The following is a 12,995-nucleotide window of genomic DNA, read 5'->3' on the forward strand; positions in this document are numbered from 1 at the left end:
GGTTGCATATAGATAGTATATGTATATATACTTATGTTACTCTGAAATCAGTGTATATAACTTCAAATAATAAATTCTTTTAAAAATTTATTGTTTGAAAAGTTTTATATATAAAGTTTTCAGTTGTATATTCTGAAACTGGCTTAAAATAAATAATTTGGCAGTCATTCTGAATTATTTATTAAAAGTGACTTTGGCAACATCTGAGTTAACTTTCATAATTTTGAGGGTGGCTATCTACATATAGAGGTTGTTTTCATGAATTTACAAATATTTTGAAGCAGCAGTTTCTTCAGTCAGTTATTTGTAAAGTAGCATTTCATGGGTATGTTTATTAGATACCAGTGAAGAGATACCAGTACTAAATGGCTCTACTCTTCTTTCTTGGAATGCAGCATATGTTAAGAAAGATGAGCACCTCTTGGAGTGATCGGTTACAGAACGCAGCAGAGATGCCAGCTAATATGGATAGGCATGCACTGAAAAAGTATCGGAGAGAAGCCTATCACCGGTAAGTTTTTGGGTACAGGCTTATTTGAGTATGCTTATAAATGAATTACTGAATACTAAGCTTTCAGGTACTGGAAATTTCACCATGATAAGGGTGTAATACTTGATTAACCATTCCTGCCAAACAGATGCCTAGCTTAAAAAAAATTTTTTTAAGGTATTATTCTACTGCCTGCACAATTAGGATAATAGATATTTAATTTTTTTATAATTATGAACTTGACAGACATAAAAAAGGAACATTTTACCATACAAAGAACAGAAAAAGAGGACCGCATATGAAACTATGAATGTCTACTACAGCTTCTTTTCTTTAAAATGTATTTCATATTTAATGTACTAGTTCAAATATTGCCCTGCTTCTACATCCCCTTCTGAACTTTCTTCTGTTCTCTTTTATGTATTTTTAAATTAATTTTAAAAAATGAACACATTTATCTCTTCCCTCTCACCTTCAGTGGGAAAAAAGGGGAAAACCCTGAAAACAAATATGCATAGTCAAGCAAAACAAATGATCACATTGGCTATGTACAGAAACATGTCCCATTCTTTATCACCCCTCTCTTGGGAGATGGGTATCATTCTTTATCATCTTTGGTCCTCTAGAATCATGTTTGATTGTTGTGTTGATCAGAGTTCTTAAATCTTTCAAAGTTTTTATTTTTACAGTTATAGCATAAATTGTTTTCTTGGTTCTTTTCACTCTACTCTGCATCATTTTATACATGTCTTCCCAGGTTTCTTTGATATTCTGTTGTTGTTTTTTTCAAATGATTCATTAGTTCTCTTTTCTTTCCTTTCTTCCTTTTTTTTTTTTTTTTTTGCTAGCACTGACTCAAAAAAAAAACCCTTCACTTGGAACAAATAAATAGTCAATCAAAACACATCCACATGTTGGCTGTGATGGAAAATATATGACTCCATATAAAGTTTCACTATTTTTGTATATTAGCAAAATCCAGCAGGGAGAGATAGAAACAGAAATCTATTTAAAATAACTATAGCATGCACAAAATACTTGGAATTTTACTTGCCATAATACATAGGAATTCTAAATACAACTACAAATATTTTATACAAATAAAGACAAACAAATTATTGGAGAAATATTAATTGCTCATAGGTAGTCTGTGTTAGTATAATTAAGAATGGCAATGTCATTACAATGACTAAACAGTCATATCTGTTAGTTCTTTCAGGACCTGAGGATGTGGTTGATCTGGACCAGGTGACTTAGGAAAAGCTAAGTCTTCTGCCTCCTTGTCTTGAGTATCAACTTCCTGTTAGTCATTTTTGCCCTGTCATTTCCAGGGTAAAGGTCGTTTTTCTTTGTAGACAGAATGGAAGCAAAATTAAGAATTGAGCAGCTCTGCCTTCTCTCTGTGATTAGTTTTCATTGTCCCATCCATCCCAAGCAAAGATCCTGGCCCTTCTTTGATCCTCATTTTTCTTCCGCTGTAATTGGAAAAACCCTTTTTGTTGTCCTTAGCTTCTCTTATTAGCTCCAGCTCATTCTAAGCTTTAGCATTTTTGTGCTATTTTTATAGGATCACCATGCCATACTCTTGTGTTCATTTTCTGTTACATGGTCTTGCTTACATTTTCTCTATATTTCCTTTTGAAATCTGAGTTGCTGAGTTACCTGTGCATCCACAGAGGTCTCTTTAGACGTATCCATTCTTCTTTCTTATTGGAATTCTTTCCCTTTGTGTCTTCAACATTTCAATTTTGAGCATCTCCTATCCCTCCTCAACTGACTTCTCCAGAAGTATTTTATCTTGGGATTCTATCCGTTTTTCCTCTGAACCCAGTGATATTTGGTTTCCTAAAATCCAGGGTGCATGTTAGACTGTGCCCAATTTTCCTTTCCTTTTCTATCATAAAGTAAGATGGAGTGGTAACTTCCACCAAGGTTCTATCAACCAGTTGCTCCCTGTTAGTGAGAATCAGATTCAGAATAAGTTTCCTTTTGTTGGTTCTTCTACTTTTTGAAGGATGAAATTATTAAAAGGCAAGTCAAGAAGTTATTTCCTGCTTTGCTTTTGGCACAGGGCCAGCAAATATCTAGATAATTCAAGTCTCCCATCACTTTTCTATCATGCCTCTGTGCCTGGTTTGTGTTCTGTTTCTTAAATTCCTATTTCTTCTTCCTGTCTCAGGGATCTTAAGTATACTGTACTGACAACGTCACTCCTATTTCTCCCTCCTTTGACCTTCACCTGTTGTAACTTCTGTCATGCTTCCCCCTCCTCTGGTTTCTTGATTTTTTTTTTTCACGTGAATATCTTCTTGCCTTTTTTTTTTTTTCTTGTAAGGCAGTTGGGGTTAAGTGACTTGCCTAGGGACACACAGCTAGTAAGTGTTAAGTTTCTGAGGCTAGATTTGAACTCAGGTCCTTCTGACTCCAAAGCCAGAGCTCTATCCATGGTGCCACCTAGCTGCCCCTATGAATATCTTTTTAATTATATGCTACTCCACTCCCACTTTTACCTTTCCTGTTTCTTTTCAATGAGGTATATTCATCCTGAGCAATGGTCCAGTCATGAGTTTCATCTTATAAATACTTGGTGATAACTCAGTCAGAATTGTCCCCTCATGTTAGAACGTTTAGGTCTTCTTGTTTGCCCAAACATGGAACATTTGTATGTAGATTCTTGAGGCTATGGATTTTACTACGGGCTGTTTTCTTGGATTTTGTCTTCTATGAATTTTTGACACTCAGCTGTTATTCTTCCTTTTTTTAAAGCTACTCTGTAGGATCTAACTTTGGGAATATGTAGTTATTCTTCTCTGTTCCCCATGCTTTTTTAGTTTAAAGCACTTGTTGACAGTGAATTTTTGGGAGAACATAGTTGACTCCATTTTGTTTTTTATTTTTTATTTGCCATTTTGCTGTGTAATGACCCCTTTATGAACTGTCAGACCATCTGCAGCAGCTGGTTTCCTTCAGTGTCTTCTGTAATTTGTATTAAAAAAAACTAAATTGCTTTAAAAAAAAAAAAGAGAATTTCAGAGTCTCTGGAATGTTCCCTTCCTTTATTTAGCCTGACAGATGATTCCTTTTGATTTAATGAAATTAGCTATACTAACAGGGACACATCACTTATCTGTCTCCTATAGCTAATGATATACATTTTTTTAATCAAGCATACTTTTCCTTTGTGTGGCTAGCGGTACTGTAATGAGCAGCCCTGTCTTTTTTTATCCCCCCATGTCATGTAATATGTAAATACTGCTAGGGAATTGTGAAAGACACATTCCCTATCAGCTGCTAGTGGGGTATGTCACACTCTAAGTGTAATAAAACCTCTTCTGATTAATGCTGGCTTGACTAGCATTAGCTAGTCAACCTGATAACAAAATTCATGCAATACATTTTTGATTAGTTTTACAAGACACTTGTCAAATACATTATTACTAACCTTTGCTAGGTGTATTTAATCTTTAACCAGAAATCTGTTAGCCCTTTGCTGTAAGCTGTGATAGAGAAATCCATTCTCAAATTCCACTTTTATAGCCAGCTATTCACTTTCCAAGTTAATTTTTCTTTTGCATTTCTTGCCTACATAACCTGTGCTCCTGTGATTTTTCAGTCTTCTTACTGAAGACTTCATAGTCATTGGCAAAACTTTTTAGGTTTCTGCTTGCAGTAGATCACCCCAAGTGGGTACTGCCCATTCATTTCAGTAAGTCTTGTCAGATTCTCTTCCATGTTTTGAAGGTAATAGATCTCTCCTATTGTTAGCAGGTTAGCAAATAGCTGTCTCAGTACTCCTAAGTTGGGAATCACCAACTATAAATGCTCTGCTTTTCTTTCTCTGTGCCTTAGTAGATAATCTCTCAGCAGATAACTTCAGTTGTAACACTCTTGGGAGGACTAGCATCTTCATCCTTGGTGCTTCCAGCTTTCTCCTCTTCAGGAAGAGCCTTACGTTTGCTATTAGGCTCACTTGTTCAATTGCCCTTTTACTTCCTCTTCTTTTCTGAGTAAACACTCTTCCATGTTCAGTTATCCTGACAAGGGTCAGGTCTCCCCTTTATAACTTAGATACCTTTTTTCCTATTGAAGCCTTAGAGTTGTTTTCTTTAGGAGCCCTGCATTCTCCCTAATTATCTGGAATATGGACAGGTACTCTTTGAGGACCTTCTTTTCTAAGATCTTCTTCTCTAAGATGGATATTAGTTTACACACATGTCATTTGAATGTGGTAGAAATACAAACATTTCATACCCTGTATAAATCGCTATGTAGTTTCCCCTCTTCTTAGTATGTGGTTGATATTTCCAGCCATTTCTTGTGAATGTTTATACCTCAACCCTAAGCCTCTGTTTAAAAATGTTTATAGCCACTTATCAGGTCTTAATGCCTCAACTATGTCACTCAGATTCCTTTACTTCTTCTAAGTAACATCATAGCCATGGCTGCAGCCACTTCTTCACTTTTATAAAACCAATCCTCTTATCTATGTTTCACCAGTTTGTCCCATCACTAATTCACTCATCGATTTGCTTGACCCATTTATTATTCCATTTACCTTATCTCTTTTATTTTGCCTGATTTCCTCACCTACTGTCTTCTTATTCTTGAGTCGACCTCTTCAGGTTCTGCTCCTTACAACTCCCTGATCATCCTTAATTTTCCTTAGTCTTTTATATATAGTCCATTTAGAAACTGAAGTCTACTCCTTCTCCCAAAGCCTTCTCTTCTGGAAGCCAGAGGTAAAAACATACACTGATGAGGACACGGTTAGTTAGGACATGTAGTCAGTAAAGCAAAAGCACTAAATTCTGACAACATGTAGATGATCATTAAGGTACATTCCTGGCCAGAATAAAGATAAGGATATTTTAGGGATGGAGAACAAAGTGAGGTTTATGGCTGAGGTAAAGATGAACAAATAGCCATATGAGTGTGTGCCACTTAGGGATGTAGCTACAAAGAAACTGTACTAATTAATGTAGCCATGAGGACATCATAGAAATAATAATACTTTTTAAAATTAAAATTTATTTTTTTCAATCAGCGAAAATTCAGCCTGTCTTCCCCACCCTAAGTAAGAATGAAAGAAAAACAAAATCCCTGTTGCAAATATAAATAGTAAAGCAAGACACATTTCTGCATTGGCCAATTGTAAAGCAGTGGGCAAATATTTCATCGTTAGTCTTCTGTAATTGTGGTTGGTCATCATGCTGATAAGACTTTCCAGATCTTTTAAAGCTATTTGTCTTTATATAGTATTACTCTCATTGTATAAATTGTTCTCCTGGCTGTGCTCATTTCACCGTTCTGAAACCATCCCTTTCATCATTTCCTGTATCACAATAGTGTTCCATCACGTTTATATATCATAACTTGTTCAGCTTTTCTTCAGTTGATGGAAACTTGTTCAGATTCACGTTCTTTTCCACAAAAGTTATGTAAATATTTGTGTATATCCTTAGTTTGCTTTGCTTAGGACCAGTCTGTCCATTAAACTCCCCTTCCTGTTCTCTCCTTTTCCTTCTTGTTCCCTGAATGAAATGTATTTTTGTACCTGACTCTGAGTATGCATGATGAGAATGAGGTTCAAGTGTCAGTTGTTCCCCTGGCTCTTCCTCCTTGTTTGCATAGATTTCTACGTGTGCACCCTGATTATTTACGATAACTTACCTAACAGTACACTTCCTCCCTCCTGTTGTTCCCCTCCCTTCCAGTCCCCTGTGTGTTTCATTTCCCTTCCATTTCTCTTCTTCTTTTAAGATCATCAAGATATAACAGAACCATTCCCAGGCCCTCTTTCTAATTAGGTTCCCTCTATGACCCCTGAGGATGTTAGGGTTCATAGGGGACACATGTGTCATCTCCCCATATTTGAATGTAAGCAGTTAAATACTTTATCATTTTTTGTTCACGTTTACCTTTTTTACATTTCTCTTAACCTTCTGTGTTTGTACTTCAAAGTTCTATGCTCTCTGGCCTTTTCATCAGGAATGCTTAGAAGTCCTCTATTTCATTAAATATCAATTTTTCCCTTTTATGATTACATTTGGTTTTACAAGTAATATATTTTTAGCTGCAGGCCTATATCCTTTACCTTTTGGAATATTCTTTTCCATTGTCTCTGATCCTTTAGAGTGATGGCTGCTAAATACCAACTGTGGCTTCTTAGTACTTGAATTCTTTATTTCTGGTGGCTTACGGTATTTTTTTTCTTTAACCTAGAAGCTCTGAATTTTGGCTGTAATATTTCTGGGAGTTTTCATTTTGGATTTCTTTCAGGAGGTGACCAGTGGGTTCTTTCTATTTCCTAGCATTCTAGTTCTCAGAAATTTGGGCAATTTTCCTTTAAGATTTATTCAGATATGTTAACTGGGGGTTTTTTTGGTCATGGCTTTCAGGTAGTTTGGTGATTATTATTATTTTTACCATTCATCTATTGTTCAAATATGTGCTGAGCATAGTATGATTAAGAAATGCTTATTGACTATGAATTACATTACAGTTCTTATATTTTTTTTTTCAGTCTTTTGACTTTGAATATTTCTTTTTGTTTTGTGGAGTCATAGACTGCTATTTAGTCCATTCTAATTTTTAGGGAGTTTGTTACTTGGAAAAGGTTTTGTACCTCTTGTTCTAAGGTGTTAATTCCTTTCTAATTCTTTCTTCAATAGCTGTTATTTCTTTTTCATTTTTTTCTAGCACTTTCACTTAATTTATAAAAATAGTTTTCGACTCATTTAGAAGCCTTGCTTCATTTCCTCCAAGAATTCTAGTTGAAGTTGTGTCTAAGCTGTGTTTTTCTTTGAGGCTTTGCTGTAAATTTTTGGAGTCATTCTCTGATTCTTGGTTTGTGTCTTAAGGGTCCCTGGTGCCATAGTAGTTATTTATGGTGGAATTTTTTTGTTTGTTTACTCATCCTTCCAGCCTCCTTTCTCACTTTGGACTTTATGTTAAGGCTAGGTTCTGTGGCACTTCTATAGGGAAGGTCCAGGCTAGTCCTATTGTTGATTTTGTAGGGTATTGAGTGTTGTGCTATTTCAGGATCTCAGGGAAAGCTCAGGCTGGGAACTTGTAAATTTTAAGTGCTCCTAAGTGGTTGAACCCGAGGCAGATTCTGATTACTGCTCATCCTGGTTTGAACTCATAAGTTCCTTACCTGGGTTTGGGTTTGAGCATTAAAAGACTTCTGTAGCAACTTTCATGGTTTAGAGTGAAACATCAAATTTAGTGGTTTTGATGCTTTTTTTTTTTAACATCACTATTAGCTCTGTGACTAGTCTTTCCACTGGTAGAAAAAATAGTTATAAAGCAGAACAAACTAATATATCAACATGTCTGATGACATAGGAAATATTACATTCCTGTAGTCTACCCTCCCTCTGTTAAGTGGAAGGAAGTGTGTTTCATCATTTGTCTTCCACAATTCAGATTAGTTATTGCATTAGTTCAAATTCTGCAACCTTTTAGTTCTATTTTCCTTCATATTATTTTTATCATTTGATATTTAATTCTCTTGGTTCTACTTTTTTTTGGAATGCATTGGTTCCTAGAGATCTTTTAAAGTTTCTCTGAATTCATCATATTCACTTTTATGGTATATTACATTGTAGTCATTATCACAATTTGTTCATCCATTCTTCTGCTTTATTTCCAGGTTTTTTGTTTGTTTTATTTTTCGCTACCACAAAAAAAAATGCTACAACAAATCTTTTGGCATATAAAAGACCTTAGACCTCCTCAGGGAATATGCCTAGTATTGGGGCAAATTTTATGAGAAATTTAGTTTCTGTTTTGACATAACTGCAAATTATTTTCTAGAAAGGTTGGATCAGTTCTAACCTCCACTTTGGTAGTAGTGTGCTTTTCTTACATAGTCACTCCTACATGTACTGTTTCTATCTTGTGGCAAGAGATGGCCTTGGGAGATGGAGGACCACAAGTCTCTGTCCTCTTTAGTACATTCTCTGCTTGGCTACCAAAGTAGCTGATCTTCCTAATCAACACAGGTCTGATCATGTCACCTCTCTATTCAGTAAACTCCTGTGGTTCCCTATCACCTCTGTTGAAAGCCCTTCATAACTTGGCCCTTCTTGCACATCTCCCTTTTCTTGCACCTTACTCCCACATTCTCTGCAGTCCAATTACATGGATCTCTTTTCTGTTCCTTGTACAAACTTGTCAGTGTCTCTTAACTCCAGGCATTTTCGTTGACTGTCCCCCATGCCTGCATGCTTACTTTCCCTCTTCATTTCTTCCTCCTGGCTTCCTTGGCTTTTTTAAAGTCCCAGCTAAAATCTCACGTTTTAGAGAAAGCCTTTCCATATTGTTCTTAATTCTTTTGTCTTTCCTTGAGTGATCATTTCTAGTTTATCCTGTATATAAATAGCTTGTTTGTACATGTTGTTTACATATTGTCTTCCCCATTAGACAATGAGCTCCTTGAGAGTAGGGGCAATCTTTTCTTTGTCTCCCCAGAGCTTAGCACATAGTAGATACTTAATAAATATTTATTTTCTGGCCATGGAGTTAGATCAGGATTTAAGTACTGCAACTAGTTGTGGTTTTTGTTGAGTTGTTTGTCATAATGTCAGATTCTTCATGACCCCATTTGAGGTTTTCTTGGCAAAGTTACTGAAGTGGTTTGCCACTTCCTTCTCCAGATTGTTTTACAGATGGGAAACTGAGGCAAACAGGATTAAGTGACTTGTCCAGGGTCACCCAACTATTAAGTGTCTGAGGCAGGATTTGAACTCACAAAGACGAAATTAGTCTTCCGGACTCCAGGCCCAGGGCTCTATCCGCTGTGCCACCTAGCTGCCCCTAGTTGTGTGGCAATGGGCAAATCACTTAACTTGCAACTAAGACTATTAGTTACAGATGAAGTGAAGAAATTTCTTCACTGGAATATCCATAGGTCTATTGTCCCCTCCTACTGGCTCCCCCCCCCAAAAAAAGTTTCTTCTAGTTTGCTGATGTGAAGCATAACTTTAATCATTTTCCTCATGTTCCTCTAACCATAGTTTTTGCTTTCCTCTTCTTGTGTTGTCTCATTGCAAATCTGTGTTGACTCTTTGCCCTTTCTTCCTAGGTATTAATAAATCTGGGTAAATGGGAATTCTAGACAGATAATTTTTTAAAATCATATTAAAACTTTCTATACCTGTGTTCTGTAGGACTTTTAATCATACGTGAGTGTTCTATTTTGTCAGAATAATTGAGGTTTGAATTTTTTGCCTTTAATATGATTATTGTTGTCTTATCACTGGACCATCCCTATTTCCTTGGCATTAATCCAGCTTGATCAGTGATTAATTTTTTTTTTGATAAATTAATACAATCTTTTTGCTAGAATTTTGTTTAAAATCTAAATTAATGGTATTGTTCTCTTTCTTTGCTTTATCCTTCCATTCTTTAGGTATCAGGACTATACCTCTTTCCTAAAAGGAGTTGAGTAGAATGTTTCCTTTACCAATTTTTAAGGCTAATTTATATAGTATTGATATTAATTGCTCTTTTAAAAGTTTGATAGAATTCTCCTTTAAATGTATCTGAAGCAGAGATTTTTCTTTGGCATTTTCTTATAACTAGTTAAAGTGAGAGTTTTGTTTTTCTTATTTTGAGTGATATAGTTCATCTTTATTTAGCATTTTAATGTTTACAGAGCACTTATCTTACAGCAACACTATGTTGGTAGATGGTGTATTAGCTTATCTATTTTGCAGATGGAAGGACTGAGACTGAGAGATTCTAGATGATTTGCCTGAAGTCTTAAAGCTGGTAAATGTTAATTATGACTCAGAACCAAGTATTGTGACTCTTAAGACTAGTGGAGTAATGCTTCCATTACAACATGCTGCCTCTCCTAAATATAAACATAAAAAAAGTTTTGTTTTTTACCATTGAATTTTATGCAGGCAAGCTTTTTTCACATTTTAAACTCTGGGAAGTGAGGAGGGGAAAGGAAACAAACATTATCTCTACTCCTAAATTGTAAGTCGTGTTTGCTTTATATAGTCACTTCCTTATTAAAAAAATTTGGCTTTGATTCCTAAGGCCCATAACCTTGAAGCTAGTTTTTGATGTTCCAGCATAACTAGCCAGCCATAAAATGCAAGTATTCACTGAAATATCACTTAGATTTTATCACCTTTCTCCACTTTCTCCACTTTCCATAATTCTAGTCGATGTACTCATCACCTAATACCTGGATTGCTGTGGCATTCTCCTACTTAATTTCCTTAAATTCAGTTTCAGTTCTTTTATTAATTAAATTTTTTTTAACATTTTTATTTATTTATTTATTTTTTGGGTGAGGCAATTGGCGTTAAGTGACTTGCCCAGAGTCACACAACTAATGAGTATTATGTGTTGGAGGCTGCATTTGAACTCAGGTCCTCCTGACTCCAGGGCCAGTTCTCTATCCACTGCGCCACCTAGCTGCCCCTTAATTAAATATTTTAAAGCACATATATACTATTATAACTTAAATTTATGTTTACAAAGTGCTTTCTTCACACCAACCCTATGAAGTAGATATCATGTAACTATCCTTGCTTTACAGATGAGGAAACTGAGTCTCAGAGATTATGATTTTCTATAGGTTGCAAAACTCTAACACACTAAGTGTCAGAAGTATGATTTAAACTCAGGTCTACAGACTCCAAGGGTAGCACTCTCCACTGTCCTCTGCTGCCTTTGTGTGAAGACGCTGGAATTGTTGGGAAGCAGAATGATGCAAGAGAAATGAGACCCAGTTTAATTATTGTAAAGATTGTATAGTCTGGTAGGAGAGATAGTATATGTATCTAAATATCTGTAACATAGAATAGAATTGCAAGATAGTGGGTCATAGTGGGTAGAAAGATGGCCTGAAACCCTGAAGTCCTGGATAGAAGGGCAGCTGCCTCTGAGACATCCTGGCTGCCTGAACTTGGGCAGCTCACCTAAACTTTCAGGGCTCTAGGCAACTCTCTAAGGCTGTGGATTGTAGAGAAGGTGCAAACCTGTACCGGTGGAGGCAGCTTCTTTAACCAAGACCTGGCTAGTCCTGCCCCTGTAGGAGAGATGATGGGTTAGAAATGTGAACCTGCCACCCCCATTGGGGATGGTACTGCCTCCGTGGGGGCTGGGAGGATCCAAGGAGCTGACCCTTGTGAAGCGCCTACTTGGTGCAGGGCCTGGCAGAGTACATGCTGTGTACATGTTAGCTATTAGTGTGTGTGTGTGTGTGTGTGTGTGTGTGTGTATACAGACATGTCTGTAGCTATATGTCACCCCTCTTTTGAGGCTGCTTCCCCAGATCCCCATCCCATTAGTGAGCTGCCCACCCAGAGGGTGGCCAGCCGGCTGCCGCTCTCAGGATCCTAGGGCAGTCCTGAGCCGTTGGAGTTTTAATTCTGTCGCTTACTGCCCTAACACTGTGCTTCCTGTTACAAAGAAGCCATGTTTAGTCACTAGCTTTTTATTTTTTCCGCAGAGATGTTACTAAGGATAGCATAGTGAGAACAGTAGTGATGTGTCCTGCCACAAATGCATGTGGGATGGACGTGCTCTTAAACCACAAAGACGTGCAGATCAAGAGCGTGCGTGGTCATGGGCTCCCTCAGAGTTCCAGCTTACTAGAAGTTGTTTCTCTTATTGTAGAGTCCTCATGAAGTTCCCCTTCCCTAGGTATAGTTCTCTGCTGGATTCTGAGGGTGGGTGCTTTTGTTGAGTCTGTAGGCAGCACCCTTCTCTACTTGAGGAGCCACATTACCTAAAACTGCCTTTCTTCTAGTGACTCTTGCTCTTAGCCGACTGCGTTGTCTCCTATTGGTTCAGCTTCTTATGATCCTCCTTGGATGCACTAGCTGCTGCTTGACTGCTCTCTGATGATGATGGGTAGATGAGGGATGGGGGAGGGAGAAGAGGAAGAACAGGTTTTCTCTCAGGGTCTTGACTTCCAGCTCTCAAACTGGGTGTCTTCACAAAAGAACTGGTTCACTACTTGACTGTGATGAACTTTAACTTAGCTTGCTGCACTTATACATAGTCCAAGAGGTGTGATTTGACCTTTTCAACAGATGTTTCCTGTGTGGCATCATCTGCCTTTTTCCCCTATGGCCAAAATTCTGTAGTCTTCTCAAATTGATTAAGTATTTGTTCATACTTATTTTATATATTTGATTGAATCAAGGTTAACTGGGCCTTCTCTGATTTTATTAATTGGGGTGGGAATGGAACTTCACCCTTACATCAGTGTCATAGAATTTGATAAATGGAAAAAACCTCAGTGTCCAGCTAGTCCAGCCTGTTTAGGAGAGGTGTCTCTACTATAGCACATTGGACAAGTGATTATGCAGCCTTTCCACTTTTGGGCCATGGAATTGTCGAAAGTTTTTCCTGACATTAAGCCTAAACGTGCTCTTTGAAATTTCTGCACATTGTTCCTGGTTTCTGCCTTTTGGGGTCAAACGGAATGTGTGTGTGTGTGTGTGTGTGTGTGTGTGTGTGTGTGTGTGTGTGT

General features: G+C 37.1%; 1 protein-coding gene across 2 annotated transcripts in view; it reads left to right on the plus strand.

The window, feature by feature from the left end:
* The window catches only part of NT5C2 (5'-nucleotidase, cytosolic II), a 101,161-nt gene that overhangs the window by 21,547 nt on the left and 66,619 nt on the right, over positions 1–12,995 (plus strand). For both annotated transcript variants that reach the window (XM_027851700.1, XM_027851701.1), the window contains exon 2: positions 396–511. In XM_027851700.1, the coding sequence (XP_027707501.1) occupies positions 399–511 (113 nt within the window). In that variant the 5' untranslated portion in view covers positions 396–398. The remainder of the gene's footprint in view (positions 1–395; positions 512–12,995) is intronic.

This window comes from Vombatus ursinus, unplaced genomic scaffold (assembly GCF_900497805.2).
Source record: "Vombatus ursinus unplaced genomic scaffold, bare-nosed wombat genome assembly UNPS02009205.1, whole genome shotgun sequence".
Classification (NCBI taxonomy): Eukaryota; Metazoa; Chordata; class Mammalia; order Diprotodontia; family Vombatidae; genus Vombatus; species Vombatus ursinus.